The sequence below is a fragment of the Scomber japonicus genome, chromosome 14, assembly GCF_027409825.1.
Source record: "Scomber japonicus isolate fScoJap1 chromosome 14, fScoJap1.pri, whole genome shotgun sequence".
In the NCBI taxonomy this organism is placed as follows: domain Eukaryota; kingdom Metazoa; phylum Chordata; class Actinopteri; order Scombriformes; family Scombridae; genus Scomber; species Scomber japonicus.
In genome coordinates this window covers 20,841,198-20,866,705 of record NC_070591.1, presented here as the reverse complement: position 1 = coordinate 20,866,705, position 25,508 = coordinate 20,841,198, and the positions used below count along the sequence as shown (strand labels likewise).

Here is a 25,508-nt window from a genome sequence, read left to right as displayed (position 1 = left end):
TTTAGCTCAAAGCAACGCTGCGCATACAGTCTCAGAGAGCTGTATCTTGTTTGATAGAAATTTGAAATCAGTGACAACTGAAAATGATGTTAAACTGTTATAATTGTGCCTTCCTTTATCTCCTGGATCACAGATTACCTGACAGGAAGGCCATAGTATGTCAGTTTGGGGAACTGTGTTTCTGGGACATTAATGAGCAGCACAGGGGAATCCAGAAATACTTGGACAACACTGCTATTATGGCGCGTATCAGGAATGGACAGGAATCTGAATATAGGGATCTGATAAAAGCCTTCAGTGACTGGAGTCACAAGAACTATCTCCTACTGAACACCTCAAAGACTAAAGGAAATCATCATAAATTTCCGCAGTTTCAAGCCCCCTCTTCAACCAGTGAATACTTGTGGGGTGGACAATCAAGGTGGTGCCAAGTTATAAGTATCTAGGTGTATACCTGGATAATAAGTTGGACTGGTCCATAAATACAGACGCTCTCTACAAAAAGGGGGCATAGCCACCTCTTTTTCTTAAGGAAGCTCAGATCTTTTGACATCTGTTGTAAGATGCTGCAGATGTTTTATCAGTCTGTGGTGGCAAGTGTGTGGTTGTATGCTGCAGTCTGCTGGGGAGGCAGCATCAGACACAGAGATGCAAGGCGGCTGGACAAACTAGTCAAAAGAGCTGGCTCTGTGATTGGAGCCAGGTTGGACACACTGGAGGAGGTGGTGGAGAGATGCACTGTCAAGATGTTCGAGGCCATCTTGAATTACCCGGATCATCCTCTACACAACACCTTTATGGACCAAAAAAACAGCAGTGGATGGCTCCTCGCTCTCCGTTGCAGGATGGAGAGATTTAAAAGATCCTTCGCTCCTACAGCTATCAGGCTGTCTAATTCTTCATTAATTTATAGAAGAGCTAACAGACTAATTGAATTTCCCCTTGGGAATAAATAAAGTAATTTTGAATTTGAATTATTTGATCTAGAAAAAGGATTTTGTGTCCCTCACTGGCCAAATCATTTACAGAGTATTGACAGTTTTTTTCCCTTAACTGGTGCCTTTGTAAGAAAGCTTAATTTCAGCTAAGGTTCACATTAAGTAGTTGTTATTGGTGTTCGATGAGGAATTGATTTGTTTTAAATCAGGTTTAGCTGTGTCATTGGACAAGAAAGGCGAATAACAAATCTGTTTGGCAAAGGGGCAGCTACAACAGCTCTGGCAGTCTGTAGCAAACAGCCAGCAGCTGTACACACATTAAGCCCAGCACATTTACTCACACTGGCTACATTGGTTAATTCAGATCAGACAGCAAGAGATCATACTCTCACACACATCTTTTAGAGCTCTAAGTCAATCATCTTCAACTATCAAGAACTCTGTGCAGTGTGATTTGCAGCTGAAGCTCATTTATACATAATCAATAAAATAGATTTTCAGACCACCCCATTTCCCTCCCTCCCACCCTTCTCTGTGGGATTACGGTAAACTGCTCATTTATAATATTGAAAGTAGTGAACACATTAATTGGAGCACAAATTTCAAAAGAAATGAAGCTTTTTGGAGGTTAAGTCACCAATTGAAGCAAGTGTAACTTCCATTTACATAGCAGTGTGGTTCTAGGATTAGCAATGTCTGTTGGTCTGTTGGTCCCAACTGCAGCTTTTGCCATGACATTTTGAACATACATTCATGGTCCCCAGAGGATACATCCCTCTGACTTTGGGGACCCTGTGACTTTTTCTCTGGTGCCACCATGAGGTTTACATTTGTGCTTTTTTGTGAAATCTATATTGGATGGATTATGATTACTTTTGTTGACATTTATGTCTCCCTTATGCATTGTCAATACTTTTGTGATCTGTAAAAGTTTCATTCAGCACCATAATCAGATCAAAAGTTAGATTTTAGATTTGTCCTGCATGACTAAATATCTGCAAAATGAATGCCATTTTCATCACCCTGACTTAGTTTAGTTTTAATTAGCAATGTGCTAATAGGTGAACATGACAAAAAATGATCTGCTAAACATCAGCATGTTAGCATTGTCAGTGTTAACATACTGACTCTGTCTTATTATGAGTTTTTTCATTGAAAACATTTCCTAAACAATATCTAACTTTGCTCATTTCTTGTTGTATTCTTTGCTGGCTACAAGCTAAATGTTTAGCAACCCTGATTATCCATATCAGCACAGTTGATTGGAATGACATATCACATGATGCATTTTATGGTTGCCTTTACTTTGTCCCAGCAAGCCCAGAAAGATTGTTTGACCTGGAAACTGGCTACTGTAGCTTCCCTCATTATTCAGCATGAATACACATGCAAGAAAAGCACAAGCCTTTCTTTGCCGCACACTAAAACATTCACTGTACACGGAAGAATCTCCTTTCATTGGCTTCTATCAATCTCTGGGTAGAAATAAAGATTCAAAAGATTGCACTGATGCAGGAACCTCAAAGCATACCTGTTTTTACACGTCTTTATTGCGCATACACACTTATCTCTATTCATATACAGCATGTGAATGTGTGGTAGAGAGAGAGAGTTGTCGTGTGGCGTCTCAGAGCATGGACGAGTTTGATCCTCATCTGTGTTCACAGATAAAAGTCTATGAGTCACTGACTGGGATCTTTTAATGATCTCACCTGCTTCACCTATTTCCATCTCCATCTTTCTATCAATAATAGCATACTCTCTGACTCAATATCCATGTTCTTACCACACTAAGCTACTGAAAATTGGCAACATTAGTTCCCAAAAGACAGCTGGCAGCTGCTGAGCTCAAATGGGACTCATGCAGACACACATATAAAATGTGACATGGAACAGTATAACTCATAGGTGACATGTTTCAAATGTTTATCCATCAAACATCCTGTGCTGCTCTTTTAGTTTATTCACTGCAAGCTCTTGCACTTCATCCATTACCTCCCATCCGTTGCTCCTGACATTTCCCACTCTGAAACCCAAACACATGAGGAGTGGGATGCAATGGAAAATACTGAATGATCCAGTGAATTTGGTTGCTGAAGGATGTCAGAAAGGGTCTAAGGAAGAGAGTGTTTTTAGAGCCCTCTGTCCTAGTTAGGCAGGGCAGGAGATTCTAGGTTGAGTGTGAGGTACAGTCTTAGCAGTGAATTATTCAGTGCAGATTCCTCTAGGCATGCTCCCACTCAGCAGATTTTACACACACATGTATGTCTTTAAAGACATTAAAGCAGGGTCACGGGGACAGCAGCGGCATCCTCCGATCAATACTGAGCAGTCCAATCTGTCCCACGGATAACCATCTGCTTTCCGGTGAAATATGACCTGCATGTATGTTATGGCTTTAGCTCAGCAGTGACAATGACATGACAAAGCTATACAGAGTGGGTGTCAAGCACAATTACAGTTGACCAGCTGCTGCCACTGAGTGTGTAGGACAGCTCTTTCAGTTTTACAGAGTTATGAAAGTAGATGTGAAGCTCTGAATTGTCACTTTATGTTACAATACCAATTTCTGTTGTTGGTAGTAAAAAAGAAATTAAAAAAGACCTAACAGAGAAGGGTCTTGGGACACTCAGCAATGTGTTTTAGCACCTCTCATTCGCCTCATGGATGAGCCTGAAAATGTTACCTACTTTAAAGCAGTTTGAACTGAGATGACTTTGTCGAAGTCAAAGACAGAATATGCACACCGAAGAGATTATGTGAAATGTGACATTATTAAAAGCCTTACCTGCAGGTCAGCCAGTCCATCACCTGGAATTTAAGTCTCAATCAATTACAGTTGATAGCATACTGTGACACTGAACAGCTGAGGTACTATTATAGAATTAATTGACAATTTGTTCAGGGCTGTGTTGAACTGTAGCATAACAACAGTTGATTATAGGGTCATAGAGCATCTTATTATTATTGCAATTATTGAGATACATTACTAATCTTTGGCATGTTAATTTTACTTTTACTTTAATTTTATTGTCAGTGAATATGGGAATTATCATAAGAAGTAATTTTCTGTATCCACAGACCTATGAAGGAACCTACAGACTGATGCTGCATTATTCTCAGTGATTACGAATGAAAATTTGAATCTCCTGGCCTTTTATTCAATTTTGAATTACATTAGATTCAATTTTATAGTCAGGTCAACCACACTGTGCAAAAAAGTAGCACATGTTAAAAGTAGTAGATGCTACTGCAGTTGTACAAAAAGAAAAGAAAAAAAACTGCACAAGAAGAATGAGCGCAGCTTCTGCAATCCAATAGGATTTATATGCCTTGTAGTACTTTCAGTTTATTTGTGAGTAAAGCAGATTGAATGTAATCTCTCTCATGGGTCTTATGTGGGTAATATTAGCTGTTGAGTTAAAGATCCCCTCCACACACATTTTAAGATGTCTATAAAATAGTGTAGTTTGAACAATAATTTGTGTCTAATATGGTTGATCACACACACACACACACACACACACACACACACACACACACACACAAAACAGCTTTTAAGTCTACTCCTACTACAGATAAAATACCAGAATCTATGAACATGTAAATATTGCTCATTTCAAAAGTTTTACTGCTTGGCACAAGATGAACGTCCATTCAGTGTTTGTACACTGGAGGCTTCACATCAAAGACTGGCTCTAAACTACTTGTGATGTCTTAAACTCAAATTTTCATCCACACAGAAAACCCCATCAACACGATTCATGTAAAAACAGCTATATGTTGCCGAGTTTGATACTAATGATAATAATAGCAAAACCCATTTTTGAGTGGAGGGGGATTTTAAACTTTCTTAACATACCCAAAATCACAGATTACCTGTGATCAGCTGCAGATCCATTTGAAATAAGCATTAGCATGTTCAGGAAAACAATTAATTTGAAAAACCGTTCAGATACGTTTTAAGTCTCAACCACAAATTCATATGAAAAAAAAGCCAGGACTATATTACAAAGTGGACCCAGGGGCCCTTAAATGGGCTTAAATTGCTCATTCCCACGTGATACCCAGATAAAAGACGGATTATTAATTCACTGGGAAACACTCTACTTAAAGTGTTCGTGAGCCATCCTCTGCCCCACCATCCCCAACCCTCAACTGCATCGGTCCCATTATATATTTCACAGAGTTTGCCTGCACCCTGTCGTATCTGTGCATCCGTCCATGCAGTCAGTCCCATGCGGAGCCTTTTCTTTTTTTTGCCTCGGAGGGACCACACGGCCACAGGGAGGTCGTAGAGGAGGTCTGCGGGGGGTTGGCGTGGGGTTGGTGGGAGGTGGTTGTGATGCTGTTGGTGGACTGATGGATGTGTGACGTTGGCGAATTGCAGCAATTGCCAAACTGTACGTGAGGAGAGACCAGCCAGGACGCGCTGGATACAGCAGATTTGGGGTGGGAAGACAAGTAGAGGAAAGGGGGTGGGGGGATACGACAGAGGAAGGGAGAAAAAAAAATCAACAGGGAGTTGGATGGACGCGAGGGGACAGAGCGCAGGAGAGCGACTCTAGAAACATCAAGGGTCCCATCAAGAGGTCTGGTGTCTGCACCAAATTAGCTTCAGGGATGTAGTCGAAGCGGTTTCGAGCTCAGCCCATCCGAGCTCATCATCATGAAGAAACACTCCGCAAGGGTTGCCCCGCTGTCCGCCTGCAACAGTCCGGTACTCACCCTCACCAAAGTGGAAGGTAGGGGGAGTTCATATCGATTTAAACCGATTGCGCTGCGTACTGGGGCTGGTGCGCGTGTATCTTGGGCAGCTTGTTATTTCCCCCCCTACAGAATACCCTAAATTTAGAAACGTCCTTCTGTTGATCTGATTGGGAATTTCAGCTGGAAAATATCATTCTACTCACGTTTCTCTTTCAAGCCTCTTTCAAGATCAACTTTTGAAAAATCTTACTGTGAGGAAGGTAACACGACTAAACGAAGCGCGCAAGTTACCGTTAAATCCATATCGGTAGCCCAAGATTTATTTACAGATATATTAATTGGCATCGGAAAGCTTACATTTATTTTCTGCATCTAATCATATTATATAAACCACAGTATCTGTTTATTATTCCTATTATGATTTGATGTATTGCTAAAAACACACACAAATGAAGCCTGAAACATTCTTGTATTCTCCAAATTATGTTATTGACGCATTGATTCTTTTGAGTCATGCTGCCCCGATGAATACTGTGCTAAATTTACTGGTCAGTAGGGTGGATCCTAAATTGTTATTGCAGCAGGGATTCCCCTCACACTCTCCACCCTCCACTCAGTCACTGGCTACAGGAGTCCCAGCTAAATGGCATAGCATCACGCCAGAGCAGCCAGGACAGGAAAACAGCAGTAAACATGTCCCTGTAAATGTAAATGAGTGCTGTTCAGTCTGCCTCTGGTTGGGCTTCCCTGTTTATCTTATCTGCAGGAGCACAATTATGAAACTGACATTTCCTGCTGACATCATTAGGGGGGGAGGCTCCTCTCCTGTGGAGTATTGATGCTATGTGTGTGTGGGTATGTTTGTGTGTGTGTGTGTTGTTGCATCAGCTCCAACGCACCTGTCGTGACATCTCACACAAGTATAGAGTCATAGCTGCTGTCCTGGTTGTAAGGTGCAGCTCTTCTGATCTCTTCCTCAGCCTTCATTCCTTGCAAAGGGGTGACGTTATGCATTTTTTAATCTACCCCTCAGCACAGAGGTCTACTGAATGTCTCTGTGCTTGACAAGTGAAGAGTAAACACTGAATCACAGTGGAATTAGCAAGCTGATTTCACAACAGAGCGCTATAAGCACCTTGCATCTAAAGTAATCCCACATTCATTTGCATCTCTTTAGAGCTTAAGAAAAAAAGGACTAAATTAAACAAATAAAGAAATTGTAGACACACATTCTTAGCATGCATTTACACCTATTATTTTTTTTAATTGTATAAATCTATAACGTCACGCTGCATGAAAATAGAGGTTATGATGACTTAAATATAAAATCACTGTTACTGTTGTGGACATTTTTCAGAATGTATGTGTGGCCTCTAGAAAAACAATTTTTCAAAGTTAATTTTAAAGAGGACTATGACAAACACAGGTGGAATTGTTTGCTCCTCACCCACTGTGACTGTGAGTTCTGGTAGTCCAAACTTTAGCTTGCTGACTAAGACCTGTCAGTGAAGCTTACTGTCTGTCTGATCTCCTGTTGTTTGGGATATTATTGTGAAAATATCTGGAAAATACTTCATTATTCATAATTTATGACTAGACCAGCTGCTAGAATATGAATGAAGCATTTCCATCCTAATTCACACGAGCACTGCAAAAATCAGATTAATTTACAAGATACTGCAGTTGTTTAAACTGCATTGCATGTATTCAGTCACTGTGAGGCCCCCGACTAACCACTGCGGCTTTATTGCCAATGATTGTAAGCTTATTAGCGTGAATGTCAGCAGAGTGACTGAGATGGTTGGCTATTATTTCACAAACTCAAATAGAGAGTATTAGCAGAAGCAGTGGTGCCGTGACATATGGCTGGGGATAGAGAAATCATTGTAAATTTGTGTTTGTCGGGGCGGGTGGTGGTGGTGAGGAGGGGGGGGGGGGGGGTACAGTATTGTAAATTGTCGAAAGGAGTCAAAGCTGTAGAGTTTATGATGTGAGCATTCATCTCCCCATTTCAGCAGCTGCTTTGAAGAAGGAGGGAATCGCAGGGGGCCACAGTGGATCAACACACAGTTTTTCAGGGACTGTGCTGCTTATGTAACACCAACTCCAAAACCTCTGTTCTCCGCACCAACAACCTGTGCCCAACTGTCAAAGAGGTTTTTTTCAGTTTGGGAACTTCAGTGGTTCTTCTTTTATATGTCCGGTTCCACATAGAATCAGTGTATTTAAACAGTACAAACAAGATTGATGTTTTCATCATGATGGTGTTTTCTTACATTTTTTGTGCTGCGACTTCAGGTTGCGCAGGAAGAATCAAGTCAGATAGCTTTGAGGTGCTTTGAAGGAAAGGTGGGACTGCCACCCATCAATTTTGACATCAGGCTAAGTGACACAGTTCCTTCATCTAGGCTACTTACACAACAATCTATCATCTGGCAGTTCATCCTTTTCTCCTTTAGTTTTGGCTGTGTAACAAATGTCAATTTCTGAATAGGTGCTGCTGGCTCCTTCAGCCACAAGTTTGATTCATCTGAACTATGTATCTGTTTCTTTCTATGTTCTTGTGATAAATTCACCCATCCAGCAGCCCTGTAGATGATGATCATTGATTTCTCTTCAAATGTGTTTTCAGAGATGATGTCCTCGGGGAATGTCTGTGTTGTTCCTGTGCTGTCAGTGGGAGGGGTAATAAGTTCATAAAAGTCCCTTTAATCTCTAAAATCTCATTAAAAGCTTTGAAACAGAGCAGGCATCTTTTTCAAGAGTGATTTGGCGTGCATGTATCTCCCAGGAAGCTGGTTGTATTTCACCACACCAAACCTATCTCCAAGGCTCCATTTACATTGAATGATTGCAGATCCTTATTGTTCACAAACATATGTAGACCAAATTAAACCTGATGCAGTAATTCTTATGGAGGATAGTTATTCTCTTGTGGACCATCCAATTTGCTTTATTCTCTGTGCTTCTTAAAGATTTAATAAAAAGGGACTTTAACACTTAGTATAGGACAAAATGCTTAATGTGGATACTGCTTGAAGTGCTGAATGTAATGTTAGTTAGTAAATGTAATGCCTTGCTCTTTGCGCACAGTTAATGACTGTAGAATTCATCTTAATGATATATGTGCATTCAGCAGGAGGCCAGCAGCATTTACCTCTGAGCAAGTGAGCAAAAAGCTTTTATGATTACAATTTTCTAACTTGATTTGAGGTGCAGTACATGAAAACCTGAATCATCACAAACTCAGTATAATGTGGATATTTCATACACACTCACAAAAGACATAAACTCAGTCTTGCGGGTACATCTGCATGTGTCTTATTTATGTGTAGATTTTCACTCAGGCTTTGTGTAAATAGCAACAACCTCAGCATGTAGATGAGGCTGCATCAAGGGTCAAACATACACACATGTATCTTAAACCTTCGTTACTTGTGTAAAAGATCTCCAGAGGAAATGAAGATGTTATACTTGGAATTTTCCTCTCTGAGCTCTGAGATATGTAGGGTCGTGTTTTTATCTTTTGAGGATAATTGGTGTTGACTTTCAAGATAGTCAAAGCTAAGTCTAAATTCATTTTAAAAGCAGCTGAAATAGGCCTCTCTTGCTTGATAAGCGTGCGTTGAATACACAGTGACAGGGCTTTTTATTTTATTAAGAGGTGAACGTTTGTTCAGGTTGAACAAATGTAGAGTGTGTGCAGATCAGTTTACATTGGCTTGAGAGAGATTTGATTGAAGAGATGAAGTGATGTTTAGTGGGGATGTGAGATGCTAAATTGATTCATTGTATGAGTTCATTTGTGGTGAGCTGTCATGACGTCCTTGCTGCATATCCCATGTGTGTGTTTTGTAAAAGAAATGCTTTCTGTAACACTGTAGCAGTGTTTCATCCTCCACCAAAACCCTCTGCAAAAATGTGTAAAGAGGAAGCTGTAAGCTATAATCCAAAATCAGGGAGCTGATCCGAAAGCTTTCTTCAGGCTGCCTATCCTCCACATTTCTATTGCAGCCAGCAGACCAGATGGTACAGTTGTGATGTACCTACTAGAAGGCAAATTATTCCAAACAAAATATTTCCACTATGCCTAAGGCCTAATGTTTTTAGTCGTAATTGCGACTAGCTTGCAAAATGTGTCAGTACAAATGTGTGTTGTGTGCTTTGTTGCATTTCATCTATGAAAATCACTGACTTGGCACTCCATCTAAATCTTTTTTTTTTTACTTTAATAAACTTTCTTTTGATGCAATTAAAAAACGAATTAGTTTTCAAACTGAATTAAACAAGTCATGTAATAGGTTATGATGTATCTGAAAATAGTAAAATCCTAAGTCAGGTTTATGTAATGCTGAAAGAGCCCCTCCCTTATCAGTGGCCTTGGAGTGAAGGCAAGGAGTAAAACCACTGTTAGGGCAGACACTCAGAGTGTACACCTGCGGTGGTTGCCTATCCATTACTTCAACACGGACGCTGTGGCCAATCTTTTAAATATTGATTTGTCGCGGAAAGTGCTGGGACTCATGCCAGTCTGTTAAACTGCAGGTCCATCACACTATATTCACTGTTATAAGTGAATGCAAGAGAGAGAGAGGGATGCTTGAGGACTCGGGGATAGCCTATACTGCTGGGCAGTGTGCCCAGTGCCAAATATGACTAATTGCTATTGTGCTACTATAAAACACAGTGCATGAACACGCACAAAACATTCTGGGATGCTTGCACGCAGTGTTCTGGCGTGTCACTAACCAATGAGGCACCATGGGGCCGCAGCACTGACCTGTATCATAAGCATCTGTTGAACCAGCTGGGTGGGTCAGGGCAGTGATAAACAACACTTGGTGATGAACTCGCTCCGTTGTCCTTTGAGGTTGAAGGAGAAACCGGTTTGGGAATTAAGGAGAGCGGGATCAGTAACAACCGTTCCGCCCTTGTCTGCCCTCCTGGGCCTTTGTCCTGTCAGCCTATGTGGTCCCACCTATCAGCTGGTTGAAACAGCAGGGTGTGTTTTCCGCCTGTCTCTCTGTTGTGTTATTGAGCGGGACAGGCTCGTCAGATGAGCTTGCTCTGGTGTGTTGAAGGCCTCCGACTGACAGCTTGGCCTGACCAAGCTGTCACAGTCAAGTATCACAGACTCCCACTGTCTCTCAGGCATAGAGATTACAAAGACAGTGACTACTGTCTGTCTTTCTGACCTGTCTGTCTGACCTGTCTGTCTGACCTGTCTGCCGTGACAAAACCACCACCCTTCCAAAATGTGACATCCGTAGTTCACAGCTTATAACAAATCTCTTGAAATGGTCTTACTTGATAAACAAATACAGATTCTACGTCTAACAGCTTGTGAAACTCAGACTCTGACTTGCATGTCAAAAATGACAAACCACATAAGTCAACATTTGTTTGAAGGATTTATTTTAAGGTATTGATTCAACGATTGATGTTGTGTGACAGCCAGAGAGTTGTAGTATTTTGCATTTCTTTGCATCCATTTGTGCAAAGACCAGTTTTTTTTATCTACCCAGAAGGTTAATTTATATTAAGTGTGCATGTAGCCAAACACGGACTTAACACCATAATGTTTTGAGCGTGACAAAGTGAGTAAGATGCTCTAGTCAATTCATATTCATCACCAAGCAGATGCTCAGTTAGACAGTAAGACAGGTAAAGGAGATCCTTTGAAGTGTGTATTTGGTGATTGATCTGTTTACATTCTTGAATCACTGAGGCAGAGTGCTGCAATGCATTCTCACTCCTGCGGAGGTGTCGCCAAATATCCAAAGGGACAAACCTTAACTAAGTCTCTCACTTAGTTAAGGTCCAAGCAAAGCACTCGCAACACTTGTGCGACCACCATGGCAAGTCAACTCAGTGGCAGAGGTAAACCCGATGCTATCCTCAATGCTGCCTGCGAAGACCTTTGTTCTTACACAGGGAGAAGCAGGGCAGCAGAGAGAGCCTGTTCAGGGAAAAAGGGACATAGCGGGGCTATCTCGGCCTGTCATGGCCTGGTTCTGTGAAGTGTGAGAGCAGGCAGTCAGGCAGGGCTCTGCTGGCACGTTTGGGATTTGCAGCTATCAGCAGGAGAGATCTGCACTGCAGAGACTGCAGGGGGAGGGAAGAGAGTGGAGTGGGAATGCGGCTGGACGGGAAGCAGGGAAGCGTGGACGGAGATGGAGGAAAAACTGGAAAACTGGCTGACTAATGGCCAGATAAATCTCAACACCAATCTTAGAGCTTCAACCCCACTGGAGTAGGACATATATTCAATACCCGGCCTATGTGGTGCTCAGCTCAGTGTACTAAAACGCTAGATGCAGACAAACTACCTTATAAGATCAAGATTGATTTACTGTTCCTTTAGCGGTAAAGAATTACCTACAGATTTTCACACAGGTAGAGAGGCGACACCTCAAAGAAGCAGAAATTAATAAATGTTAATGTAATTTAAAATATATGGTTAGCTGTAATAAATGGCTGAAACATTATCCTTTCTGTAAATAAATGCTTAAAGTATTATAGAAAAATCTTCTTTCTATAGTCTTGAGTATACATTTACATATTGAATTCCATGGTATTAGGATGCCTGAATGGTTGGGATGAATATATTTAAGGAGGCAAGAAGAAGCCATATACAGCTGTCAGAGTTAGTCCTACGAGGATGCCAACACTTTCTCCAGTGATTTCACGGATGCATTTTAGGTTCCTAAGTACATTTAGACGTTGAATGAGTGGAGATATTTTCATCCTATGTTAAATTAACCATCTTTGCTTCTACAGTAATGCTCAGTTTGAGCCTAATCTAAATCTGTTTTTGTATGCAATAGGCTCAGATAGCCAATATAAAAACACATGAAATGAGACCAAGTATTTCATTGCAGTACTGCAGTCATCTTGGTGTCACCAGCTGACCTTGACAGTTGACATTTGATTAAAAACCGATAAGGTTAAGAGCTTTCAGTTAATCATTTAGCAGTTACAGTCAGTTACAGTCGGAGATTCTTTCTAGGTGTTTCGGTCATGGTAATAAAGACTTCAGATGTCATTAGTGGAGGAGCCTTTCAATCTCGCTCAGCTACTCCACTGACCCAGCTCTCACACTGATGAGTTCAGTGACGTTCCATATTGTTCATCACTGGTAGTCAAGGTTGATATAGTATCACTTGTCACTGTCACGGTACATGTAAAACAAGTGCATTCCCCCTATATCAACAATGCTACAGTGGGTGAAAAATTGATATACATTGACCTCTGTAGTATCTCTCAGCAGTTACTAACAGCAGCTTCAAATAATAATTAATACAAACGTGTCTAATTTAATTATAGAGAGAATGTGTTACATGTGAGTATCATGGTAACAGCTTTACTGTAGAGTGTGGGCTGTGCGACAGGAATATCACTTATGTTGACATGACACTTCACTAAGTGTGTTGACATGTCCCAGAATTGGAAATGCTTTGCTAGGCCCCAGGGCCTCTCTGGGGCCTGATTGGCTCGGCCCATCACTGCATTTGGAAGATTAAACTGTGCTGCAGTACAGAGCAGTGGCCAGGGCCAAGGGATGTGGGACGGAGGCCCAGGAAGGACAAATACTGGGCAGCGTAAACAAGAGATGACCTTCAGAACAAGACAAAGAGGCTCGGAGCTCAGAATAGAGAAACTCAATTCTCACCCTTGAGCCCAAGACTTTGATAGACATCTATGTGTGTCTGTTATTGGTCTTTGCTGATTCATCATTTCGTCGCAACAACAGACAATGATCTTGAATCATCTTTCATTGATGCCAAATTTGCCTTAGGACTGTTAGTGCAGTCAAGTGCTTTTACCGCAACAGAGAGTATTGTAAAGGGTGCCCAAATGCTACAGTATAATTAAATCTTCATTGCAACACATTTTCTTTTCTTTTTTTTGGCAATATAAATAGAAAGTGAATCTCTTGTGCATTCAGCAGAGAGCCTGGGGAAGCCAGTGCATTAGCATAGAAGGCGATAGTCATCAGAGAAGTTAATCTGTGATATGATGAGACCACCTGGCAAGGTCAGAGGCAGCTCTCCATGGAAGAATGAGCTGCTTCATTGGGTGTGACGGATGCCCCCTCATTCAGCTATTTTGTAAAATGCGCAGCAAACTGTTTATATTAGACAATAGGTGTCCCTTTGATTACACTGATTGCATCAACACAGAGACATACTATAGTAGGTTTTGTGGTAAACTGACACAGGGTGACTGAAATAATATATTAGGGTTTAAAGTCCTCCTGATTTGAGTCTGTGCTGAACAACCATTTTCACAGTTAAGGCTGCATTCACACCAAATCTGGCAATGTGGAAAAAAGGCAGACCTCCCATTCATTTTAATGGTGGTAGTGCATTTAGGGCGTGGGAGTGGGGACCACATGGGGTTCAGTAACCCAGCAAGAAGTTGAGCCAGAATCAGCTTTTGTAGAAACACAATCTGATGTCAAACTGCAGTTGCCAATCATGTAAGCTGGCAATCAGACTGAAGACGGCCACGGGAAGAAGAATTATGTTTACTTGTTGACTTTGTTGTCGGCTTCCAGAACCACCAGTGGTGGTTGATTGAGCTAGAGTGTGTATGAGAGTAGCGGAAACAAAAGAGTGAATCAGAGAACAAAAAAGTGTTTCATGGTGGTTACGTTCTAAAGCACAAAAACACACGCTCGCACCCATGCACATCTCTGCAGGAAGGTGCTGCATTGCCAGATTTGGTGTGAATGCAGCCTAACTTTAAGTTAGATTTATTCCTGCTTCATGGAAGCCTTTTGAAGTGCACTCTATATTCCAGTCAGCAATGTACAATGCAAATGAATTGGTAAAAGGCTTCCTACGGCACATCATTACCCCTGGAAACACCATTAGGGAAATCCATCATTTTTAACTTGCTGGAAGACAGGAAGCTTCCTGAGATGCGTGATGCGTATTGTACAAGTGTTATGAAAGATAGCTGATACAGAGTTGTTGTTTAATGTGTTCTGATAAAGTGGTGGTCTTGAAGTTTTGTTCTCTGTTTGGCTGAAAAATGGTCAAAATGATTTTACTAGGGATTTGCTGGTGATCGTGTTAGTGTTCTTTATTTTTAGTCTTAGCCAAGATAGTATGTTAATGTATTACCAATACCAATGTAAGTGAGAGATAAAGCATGTCTACATTTAGTGCTTCTGCATGAATAATGTAGCTTGTTGTATCCGCAGAATAAATGTCCATTTAGATGACCTAAGAGAATTAATGTTACGTTAGAAACAATGTATCCTGAAGTAAGTTAAATGACATGAGGGAGCAAAATGACCTTGGGGAGTGAATCAGTTTTGAAGCACAGAGTGGGTGTGAGTGGGATGGAAAGCAGCATGGCAACATTTTGCTTGAATTCACACATTATTGAAGAAATATGGGGGCTATCAAGTTTTGACAGGAGCAGTAGAAGGTTAAGTGTTGTTATGTGCATGCATTTTGTTACACAGACATACGCACACACACGCTGCACACACAGACAGACACACACACACACACACACACACACACACACACACACACACAGTACATTGACTTACATTCATTTTACGTTTAGAGGTGAGTCCCCACAACATGAGGAATATCTAGACCGCACACACGTCATTGTAACTCGTGAGGTGGTGAGGAAAAGAGGTCGTCTTGGATTGGATATCAGATCTGCCCTTTTTGTCCTTTGTTTGGCTGCAGCCTGTCACACTCGATCACCACACTTTTAACTCAAATGTCTGATTGATTACCTTCAGGTTCAATTAAACTGTGAAAGCAGCTATTTTTATCTAGAAAAAGATGTTAGGACATGGGTGACCTGAAGTCACTCACTAAATAAAAGAGATGGATAAAAGAGTCTCCTGGCTGAGCAGTAAATTCAGATTTACTAAAAAGATAATAAAATAATGTATACATGTATGATATACTTTTCTGCACACAATTAGCTGCAGTTAAAAGGGTGTTTGAATTAGAATGGTTGAGTATGAAAACAAATTAAAAAGAACACTGGAATAATCTGCTACATATGGAAAGGATCCAACACAATGTCTCTCTCAGCTCTGCAACCTTTGATAGGATGTGGCAACCATTTCTTCTATATCTGTCAAGAATGACCTAAAAAGTAATACTCAACTCACATACATCTCTGTCAACGTAACCCCATGTCTTTGATTTTTATGTAATACCTGGTACGTTCTGTATGTCAATGTATATGCTGTTTCTGAGCAGGGCCCTTTTTTTTCCTTTTTTTTTCTGTCCACTTGTCAATCTGAATGAGCGTACCTGTTAATATAACACGTGTGTATCCACCTTTAGGAGAAGACCGCACCAGGGAGAATGTGGTGGGCACTACAGACGCACAATCGACTGCAGGCGTGGCAGGAGCAGAATCCAACTCCAACAGACGGAGGCTCCACTGTTGCATCAGAATAACAACTGTACAGGTACAGAAGGCCCTGTGGGGGGTCGCCATGGTGATGTGTGTGTGCTCGTCCTGGGCAGGCTCCACTCAGTTGGCCAAGCTGACCTTCAAGCAGTTTGATGCCCCCTTCACCCTCACCTGGTTCGCCACCACCTGGAACTGCCTCTTCTTCCCTCTCTATTACATTGGCCACCTGTGCAAGAGTCCGGAGAGGCAGACACCCAGACAGAGATTCAGGTGAGAGGACTTTCACATTAAGTTATGAAATCTACAGCAAAAACATGACTTTAGTTTTCAGCCTTGACCTTGGAACAATAAAAGGTTCCTGCTCTGAAGACCTGAGGCTCCTGCCAGTGGTCAAACAGTGACAGAGAGCTTGCATTTATTTTCAAGCTTAAATGAATGCATTCCTTTTCACAAATGTTGAGGCTGAAATCAAATTTTGTGATGTTCTGTTGTTGAAAAAAGCAGGACTGAAGCAGATCTACATGGAGCTTAAACAAAACAAAAACTGCATCTCAGTGCCCGGAGCAGTGCTATATTGTTGTAATGATGAAAATACATCAATGTACCGTTAATAAACGAGAGAATAACAGAGAATATCAGTGTACTGGGGTCTACTTAACAATTCTTTGGTTTATTTTTTTATTGCAAAATATGTGTTTTTCTTACTGATTGTTCTTATCATTCTGATAAGACAAAGACAAATGCACAAATGTCATATCAGGTCAAATTTTTTCTCCAGCAGCCTCAACAGAAAATACAATAATAGCTACACTATCAAGAAAATATCAAGAAAAACATCTGCAGCAAACGTCAAGTTGACTAGAGTCAAAGAGCATGATGCTCAGTCGCACAACAAACAAAGGAAATATGTCATAGAAGCGAAAGGGATTTTTCCACTTCCACAGTAGACCACAGTGAAATGCTATCATTAGAATTCATTTTGCAGAGGGGGAACAAGTTGTCTTATTGCTCTTTGTAGAGATGAAACTTGCCGTTTGATATGCTCAAAAACATTCTCTGAAGATGAAAAGCCTTATGGAGAAATTATATGATTGATCTAAAATGTTTCCAAGAAATGAGTTAGTTACACCACATTTCATCACAAAACTACATTCAGCTTTATAGATAAGACAATAAGAAATCAGCTTGTCATATTGATTACAAATACACTAAGAGTATTCTCATCATTTAAGCCTGCTGTTGTCTCATTGACTGGGCTAGAGCTGTTTACCTTCCATTTTTCATTTTCTAGTCATGCATAATCATTCCCTGTTTATATTAGCTTTCCAATATAGCCCGCCCACTTGTTTAATTTGTAATATCAGGTTCTTGTGCCATCTTTATTTGTGCCACTGCAGCATACAGAAGTACTTTCTCAGTTGAAACAGTGCATTAATCATAGCCTTTAGATATAAGTTTTTATCTCTGCCTGCTGCGTGACTTTAGTACAAAGAGACAAAGAAGGTGGCAGGGTGGAAGATGTGGTAGGTGGGTGAGCCGGGGGGATTGATGCTATATTTCTGATGCATGTCTGTGATGTAATTCTTCCTATTTCAGGGCTTACACAAGAATCTGGGGCTCCCACTCCTTGGCCACAGCTGATGTGCTCTGAATATAAAACATGCAGTTTCCTTTGTGTTTATTCAAACTGCACCAAAACTTGACATCTGTAATACCTGTCCTGTCATTTTATATAAAACAGCAGCCGTGGAAAGAGAGACCTGAGACTGGTAATAGCTACTGTAGCTTCATAGACATAAATTGAAAGGATTTTCATTGTCGGCAGATGATATGACAAATTGGAGCTGCATGAGACAGATTAAAGAAATTATCTCATCATGATGCTAGATACAAGTCAGGGGAATCATACATTTTTTTACAATTCATCCAGAGGGGAACATGAATGTCTGTACCAAAACATCTGTGATTGTCGTGATGAGAGATTAAATGGTTGCAGTCGTGATAACTTTCTGTGTTTTGGTGTCTGATTAGCATTTGAACACAAAACCTGTCTCGGGAATAGGGGAAAGAGATAATGACACTGTTGCTTCTTCAATTTTCCATTTTCTTCCTCCTCTTCTTTGCCTGCAGATTTATCCTCTTTCTTTGCACTTTCTCTCCCTCCCTCGCATTTCACCTCCTTCCAATTTTCTTTGTCATCCATTTTTGTTCCTTTTCCTTTTCCGTCTTGTCTTTCTCTTAATTCTTTCGCCAACTGCTGCTACTCCCTTACATTGAGGGTGAGCTACTTGACCACTTGTATGCTCATCATGAGGCGTGCATACAATTAAATCAGCCCAGTTTGACTTACAGGTCTTTTCTTCCACACCAAACTGAGTGCATGGGGCAAATATCATGTTAAAACAGGAAAGGCTCTTACTACTTACACACTGTTGTCTAAATTATCATCGTATGTTTTGATTTGAAGGTGTTGTATCTGTATCTGTTGTCTCTGTGAAATGTTGATACACTTAAATGTGATATTCACTGAATTTGTATTTATAAAGGCTCACTTTCCATGCAGACTCAGCAGAGTTGATTCATAAGAACACTGCTTCTCAGTATCCAGCAGGACTCTCCGGCAAACGTGCTACCTGCCACTCCTCGGTTTCTGTTGCTGTTTCATCAGTTTCTCAGGGCCAGATGCTTTCAGGGGAAGAGCAAAGTAAACAGTAGCAGTCAAAATGTCTAAAAAATGCATTAATGTTATTTCTTGACAGAGGATGGAAAAGAGGGGTGGTCCTCGTTTGACAATGAAAGAATACATCTTATTTTTTTAGCATCACAGCAGTGTGGTGCAACATAAGCATTTGTGAAGCTGAACATTTCAAATCATAGTAAGAGAGTGGACAGATCACTATCAGGTTTATTGATATTGATTCATAATGCCATGGTTCAGTTACTCTTTCACATTACAAGGAGGTGACACATCAGCTGTCAGCCAATCTCTTTTACACTAGCAGCACATTTGTCACATGAAACCTACAATTTCTCTTGTATGCATTTAAAGACTCCTTTGTTAAGACATATGCCAGAAATTAGTGGATATATTGGATGAAACATACTCTCGGGACTAAGCCTCACACTTGTCTCAGTTATCAGCCTCTCAGGTTGAATTGCTTCTTAAAGATAACATTTCCTAAATGTCACCACTGTTTATCGTCTTTCATCAGATTCAGTTTGTAGGGTTTTTTTTGCTCTCAGTGCCTCCATCAAGACCCAGCCGGCTATGACTGCATGTAGACTTTATTCTTTATTTCTATTCCCATTAGATTCCACAAAGTCGTCAACAAACAGAAATTAAAATCACACTGTATCAATAAAACAAGCCAAATAAATGAATCAATCAACAATAGTAATGAAAACAGAAAAAACTGACAAATACACACAAGAAGAATTCTGCCTCCACAGTCAGCCTTGAATCGTCGCATCTGCATCTTGCACACATTAGCTTGGAGAGAACAATAAAGGGTTAATCCAGCTGGTCTGAGTCATCATGCATGAATACCAGAAAAAGATATGTATGCACTGAATGTCCCTGGTGGATTTATAAAATATTGACGTGTTAGACCCTCCAGCATTACACCCACATGGAGCTTCACATCCACAAAATGAACTCAGTCTTTTCAAGTAATGCTAAGGAGAGAAAGAAGGATATTTCTTTTCAGATGTGTCAGCTTCGTCTGACATTACATAACACGCAATCAATCAAACTTATTATTCCATAAAAGCTATGACTGTTTTATTGGACTTAAGCCAATGCACTTTACAGGAGCTTTACTGAAATATGTTGTTCTCTCAATGGCAGGCAGCTAGCGTCAGGAGACAACAGATTTCCGCCTCTGGTGATTCACCAAAGATTTTAGGCAGAAACTATCCCAGCAGCACCTGTTCATGCTGAGTTTATTTGTCAGCTACATTTGCCTCTCCCAAAGAGCACACATCTGTTTTACCAAGTGCAGACAGATTATCAAATTGTTTTGCACAGTTTAATAACACAATGCATTTTTCTATGTGGAACCTGTCCAGATTGTTATTTACACTCTCCAGTGGAAACACCATAACCAGATTTTGGCAAAGACAAAACACCAGGGGAGTTTAACTAATAGAGACTGCAAAATGTTTTTCAAGTATTTAAGTGTAATGCCTTTTGCCAGATCAGTATTCATAAATATTGACTTTTTTTTTATAGTAGAGGAGATTTGTACCGACATAGTTTGCAATGTAATTTTCATGTACATGAGAGTTTTAAGTAGGAATTACAAACCCTTCACAGATCAGAATACGTGGTCTTGCTGGAATCATTTATTCGGGCAGAGCTGTTGATGTTCATAAACATTGATTCAACTCCCAGACCATAATATTATGTATCAGCTCTTAAATTAATTATATCATATTTTCAAAATGCTAACACTGCATTCTGTGTGATGTTTTTACACAGGGAGTGTTGCAGGTTTTTTGGGGACGATGGGCTGACACCGAAGGTGTTTTTCACCAAGGTAGCTCCCTTTGGCCTGCTATGGATCCTCACCAACTACCTGTACCTGCAGGCCCTCAGGAAGATCAACACAACAGACGTGTCAGCACTGTTCTGTTGTAACAAGGCCTTTGTCTTCCTGCTCTCTTGGATTGTACTCAGAGACCGCTTCATGGGGGTCAGGGTGAGTAGCTTTGTGTGTGTTGGGGGACTGGGTGGGATTTTGTTGTTGATTTTGCTCACTTCCTGAGAGAAAATGTTGGATTCCCCGACAGCAAAAAGCATTTTCCCCATAGCCTAACATTGTAAAAGAGACGTCTGTAAAACTGTTAATAGGACATCTTGACCAGCAAACATGGTCAATTATAACTTTTTATCCGTGGAGGTTTTATATTTGTAAAACTTTCCTCAGGAACATTCGTGATGTTATCACAATGTAAACTATGGGCTGAAAAGGAACTTAGAGCCGTGGCCACCAGGGGAACAGTACTACGCACATTCAGTGAGCCTCACAACACTTTTTTTGGCATATGCACCAAAGACACTAATTTACATAATGTAGTAGGAACAAATGTATATTTACATACAATTTTCTAAAAATATACAGATGACTTATTATATATGTGTATCTTTTGGTTCTCAGAAATGACAATATGTTTAAAAAAGAAAAGGAAATTTATGGGCTGATACTTGATACTGTTGTACACAAACACATGTCAGATGTTCTATGTCTGCATTACAGATTGCAGATGTATACACCAATACAGATATATTTGTGAGAAGCCAGTATTGTCTGATGATATATCATTCAGATATGTTTGTTGGATAATATGAAAAAAACAGGATAACATTCACTTGCCATTGTGCTTCTTACTGTGTCTCACTTTGCTTTGATGGAACAAAAGGATTTCCTCGAAGCTCTGTGTTTAAATGTGGTTTTAAATTGTGTTTCTATTTTGTAGCAGGTCAATCACGATGCCAACATAATTATAATTCATCATATTGGGTTTCTCTGTCTGAATTTACAAGTGCATGCATGAGTTACACACATAACACAGTTGAGAGTATGTTACTGTGCGAGCTTCATTTCCCTCCAGTGATCACCATGTTTTTCAAATGAGCCCCCTGCTGCAAGTGCTTGCTTGTTTGTCACTGGTTTTGCCCAGATGAGAAGAGGAAAGCAGCAAGAGTGAGGGCTTAGCTTTGTGAATTAAGGTATCTCCTACTGTCCTCCCCCCACACACCTTAGATCCTTTCATGTCTGCATCCGTCCTGCACTCTGCAGAGTGGATTTTCACCCCCTCTTTTTCTTTAACACACTCACAACCACCATATATTTCCCCAGTGCTGCCCCCTTTGTCCCACCCCCATTCTCTGCAATGAAAGGCCTCAGTAAGAGACAAATTCTGTAGTAATCCTGCTTCTCCCTCTCTCACACCCCCAGTCGCTCTCTCTCTTTCTTGTTTGGTGGTGCGGATTGCGGTGTTTGAATGTCTGCAGCAATGCAGGGGATGTTGGACGAGTTTGCCATGAAAGTGAAGGAGGAGGGAGAGAGATGGGGGAAGCTAATCTATCATTGTTTAACAGTAATGCCAGCTGTCTCAGTGATCACTGTAATCACCCCTGCTGCCCAGTGTGCAGGTGTGTCGTAAACATGTTGAGTGTGCACAGGATTAAATGTAGTCACGGTCCTTTCCCCCTCTGACCCCTCACATTGTGCTGAAACATCTTGAGAAACTAAAACACTAACACGAGCAGGGTCACTGACCCTATAAGCAAGCAGCCCTTCAGTAGAAATGAAAGGTGTTGCTGTGACTGACAGGCAGCCTGCAGTGCAGAAAGAGCCATTTCACCAAAGGTGCCCAAGGGCTTTGGCCAAGCAAAAACACTCGGCTCATTTATCTTCCTGACACCTCCTTAATGCAGAACTAATCCGCTCAGCTGGACTGTGCCTTGTCCCTGTTGCGATATTCCTCAACCTAGCACACTTGCACGTACAGTTTTGGCTACATGCACCCAAACAAGCAGTAAAGACAAACACTGTAGATGTAATAGATGAAAGACTTGGGTTCTGGTAGGAAACAGAACAAATAGTTTGGTGCTGTCTTGAAGCTGTGATAATGGCAGATATGCGGATGAGTTGGACTGGATGTGAGAAGAAGCAGGGGGCTAGTGGATCAAGGAAGTATTTGGTATGTAAACATGATGGCTGAGCAACGGAAATCAATGTCAGACAATCAGCCCAACATTGGAGAAGCTGCCTGTCCTGTGTTGGAAGCATTTGCACTGGGAATTTGAGCGCAGACTTTATTCCAAGTGTTGTGTGCTTGTATTTGTCTGCATTAATACCACATCAACAGTCTGCTGACTATAAAATAAAACCATATATTAATTATATCATTATAAATCTGGTCCTGTGAGGCTTGTGATTTCTGCAGTGAATAACAAAGTAGAGGCCATGTGTGCCTGCTGTGTCCCTACACAGCAGCAACGGCTCAGGCATCTTTATCATCATACTGTGAGCAGCATGTTGTCCATCCGTCTTTCTCTGATGTTTCTCTCTCTCTCTACAGATAGTAGCAGCTATCTTGGCCATAGCAGGCATCGTAATGATGACCTATGCAGATGGATTCCACAGCCACTCGGTCATTGGCATTACTTTGGTCGTCGCCTCTGCTTCGATGTCAGCGCTCTACAAGGTCTTTGTTTGCATTTTTGTTTACTGAAAAGTTCATTTACATCAAACTTTATGTAATAAATAGCTTGTGTTCTAGTATGTAACTCCTTTGTAGTGACACCTTCATTTGCAGTGGAATAAATAATGTTAACATAGCTAAACATGAGTATGAATACTTCCGTCTTATATAAGAAATCCTGGACTAGCTCCATTCTACTTATGTAACCAGGTGGCAGAAGACAGGAGGAGATTATGAAGTGTGAGGCTTAGCTGACAGAAGTGGGTGAAATGTGTGTGTTTGCTCGCCGGCCTCAGGCTGTGATGTCCTGATCAAGGAGGTTACGAGATAGATAGCTATATTTTGACTGGCTCTGGTCTCCTCAGCCCGTCTGTCTGTGCTGCCTAATGTGATAAACAGACAGCCGCAGCTCTGTGCCAGAGACATGGCAGGTACTTGGCAGGCGTGCCCTCTGCAAACCCTGCTGCTTCTTAGGGGGCAGATTCTGTACATTCATCAAGTGCTCTCCTGATAAGTCTGCTCCTTCCTTCTCTTAAGGTGCTCTTCAAGATGGTCCTGGGCAGTGCCAAATTTGGAGAGGCTGCACTCTTCCTGAGCATCGTTGGAAGCGCCAACTTTATTTTTGTCAGCTTTGTGCCGATCATCCTGTACTTTACACATGTGGAGTATATTGGCTCACCTCAAGACATCCCCTGGGCTTACCTCTGTGGAGTTGCAGGCCTGCTTTTTGGTATGCAAAGATGACACAACATTGTACATGAATCTGATGCTGTAGTGATAACCCATAAAAATCTTTTTGCCCAGTTTGACACTCATTATATGTGTGTGCTGGTGACAGTCTGATTCTGCTTCTTGACACAGCTTTCAACGTCCTGGTGAACTTTGGCATTGCGATAACATACCCAACGTTAATCTCCCTTGGCATCGTCTTAAGTGTTCCTGTAAATGCCAGTAAGTGTCTTGGTTTTCATTCCAGACCTAATTTTTTAGATCTGGGTCCACCATTTAATATTTATTGAAATGAAGAGCCCCCAAAAGTTGTCATTGATATTAAATATGTATGAACTTCAAATTGGGTTCCTTTTCATTGTATATTTGTCATTGTATGTAACATTTTAACTGATTTATAGTGATTTGCATAGCACTGTGGTTTACACGAATACTGTAAAATGTAATTGTTTATTGCAATATTTACACATTTCTGCATACACTCATACTAATGCATCCTTATTCATGTACAGTGGTGGACCTCTACACATGTGAAATTAATTTCAACACTGTGCGCCTCATTGCTGTGTTCATCATTTGCCTGGGCTTCCTTATGCTGCTGCTACCAGAGGACTGGGACCAGTGTATCATTCAGCTCAGCACCAAGCTGCGCAAACGTGATGAGCCAGCAGAGGGCAGCGGAGAGGCAAACTCCACCACAGGGCTCAACTGGAGAGGGAGAACCCGGACCTCCATGTCAACATTTGCACACTGACACCATGAAATATTACAATGCAAACACAAACACACACATATAAAGGGAGACACCTTTATACATCTTAGAGTTCATGTCAGGACATTTGATTGCCATGACCTGCCTGGTACCTTGCCCTCTCTTTCCCGTAGCTTCCTGGGTGAAACATTTTTTGGACTGCCTCTGACCTGTAACGTTTTGGCAAAGAGGAGTGGCACAAGAGGCACAGATTGTGCATCATTGTTCCTTCATTTGCTGTCCATTCCACTCAGAAGTTATTCGAGTTGGTGCATGGACTCATATCAATTGTAATCCTTTCCTACTCCAAAAATGATCAGTTATAACTGATTAGGTAATTTATACATTTTGCTGTACCTCTTAATCATTCCATTGATTCACTACATCCTTGCACCTAGGAAGACTTGCCAACTTGCCTGATATTCTTCTATTCTCTGAGAAAAAGAGACAGACACATTTTGAGGCAGGCTTAACACCTTGTGGACTTGCTGGCTTTAACATGTACACATATACACACCTTTAAGATCCAAAGACAAATGCCTAAATATGCTGAATGCCTGAAAACAAAAGGGAGGCCCACAGTGGCATCCTTCAGGTGTAAACTTCATGACAAATACCTGCCTTTCGTGCACTGTATATAGCTGTATTTCACACCTTGGATGTCCTGGAGCCGTCGACCTGATGGGCTCATCTGGTGTGAAGGGACCTGTCTGGACGTCTAAGGATCAATCTGCGCTCAAGAGGCTTCCACTCTGCCTCTCTCT

The 25,508-nt window shown here is 41.1% G+C and overlaps 1 protein-coding gene across 2 annotated transcripts in view; it reads left to right on the top strand.

Moving 5' to 3' along the window:
* Positions 1–24,747, top strand: part of slc35f3b (solute carrier family 35 member F3b) — a 46,586-nt gene extending 21,839 nt beyond the window's left edge. The window contains exons 1-7 of one of the 2 annotated variants that reach the window (XM_053332998.1): positions 5,608–5,683; positions 15,980–16,322; positions 20,533–20,752; positions 23,142–23,267; positions 23,802–23,994; positions 24,126–24,215; positions 24,506–24,747. In XM_053332998.1, coding sequence (XP_053188973.1) covers positions 5,608–5,683; positions 15,980–16,322; positions 20,533–20,752; positions 23,142–23,267; positions 23,802–23,994; positions 24,126–24,215; positions 24,506–24,747 — 1,290 coding nt within the window. Of the gene's footprint in view, positions 1–5,607; positions 5,684–15,979; positions 16,323–20,532; positions 20,753–23,141; positions 23,268–23,801; positions 23,995–24,125; positions 24,216–24,505 lie in introns of those variants that run through there. The other variant, XM_053332997.1, reaches the window with a different exon arrangement.
* The last annotated feature ends 761 nt before the right edge of the window (positions 24,748–25,508 follow it).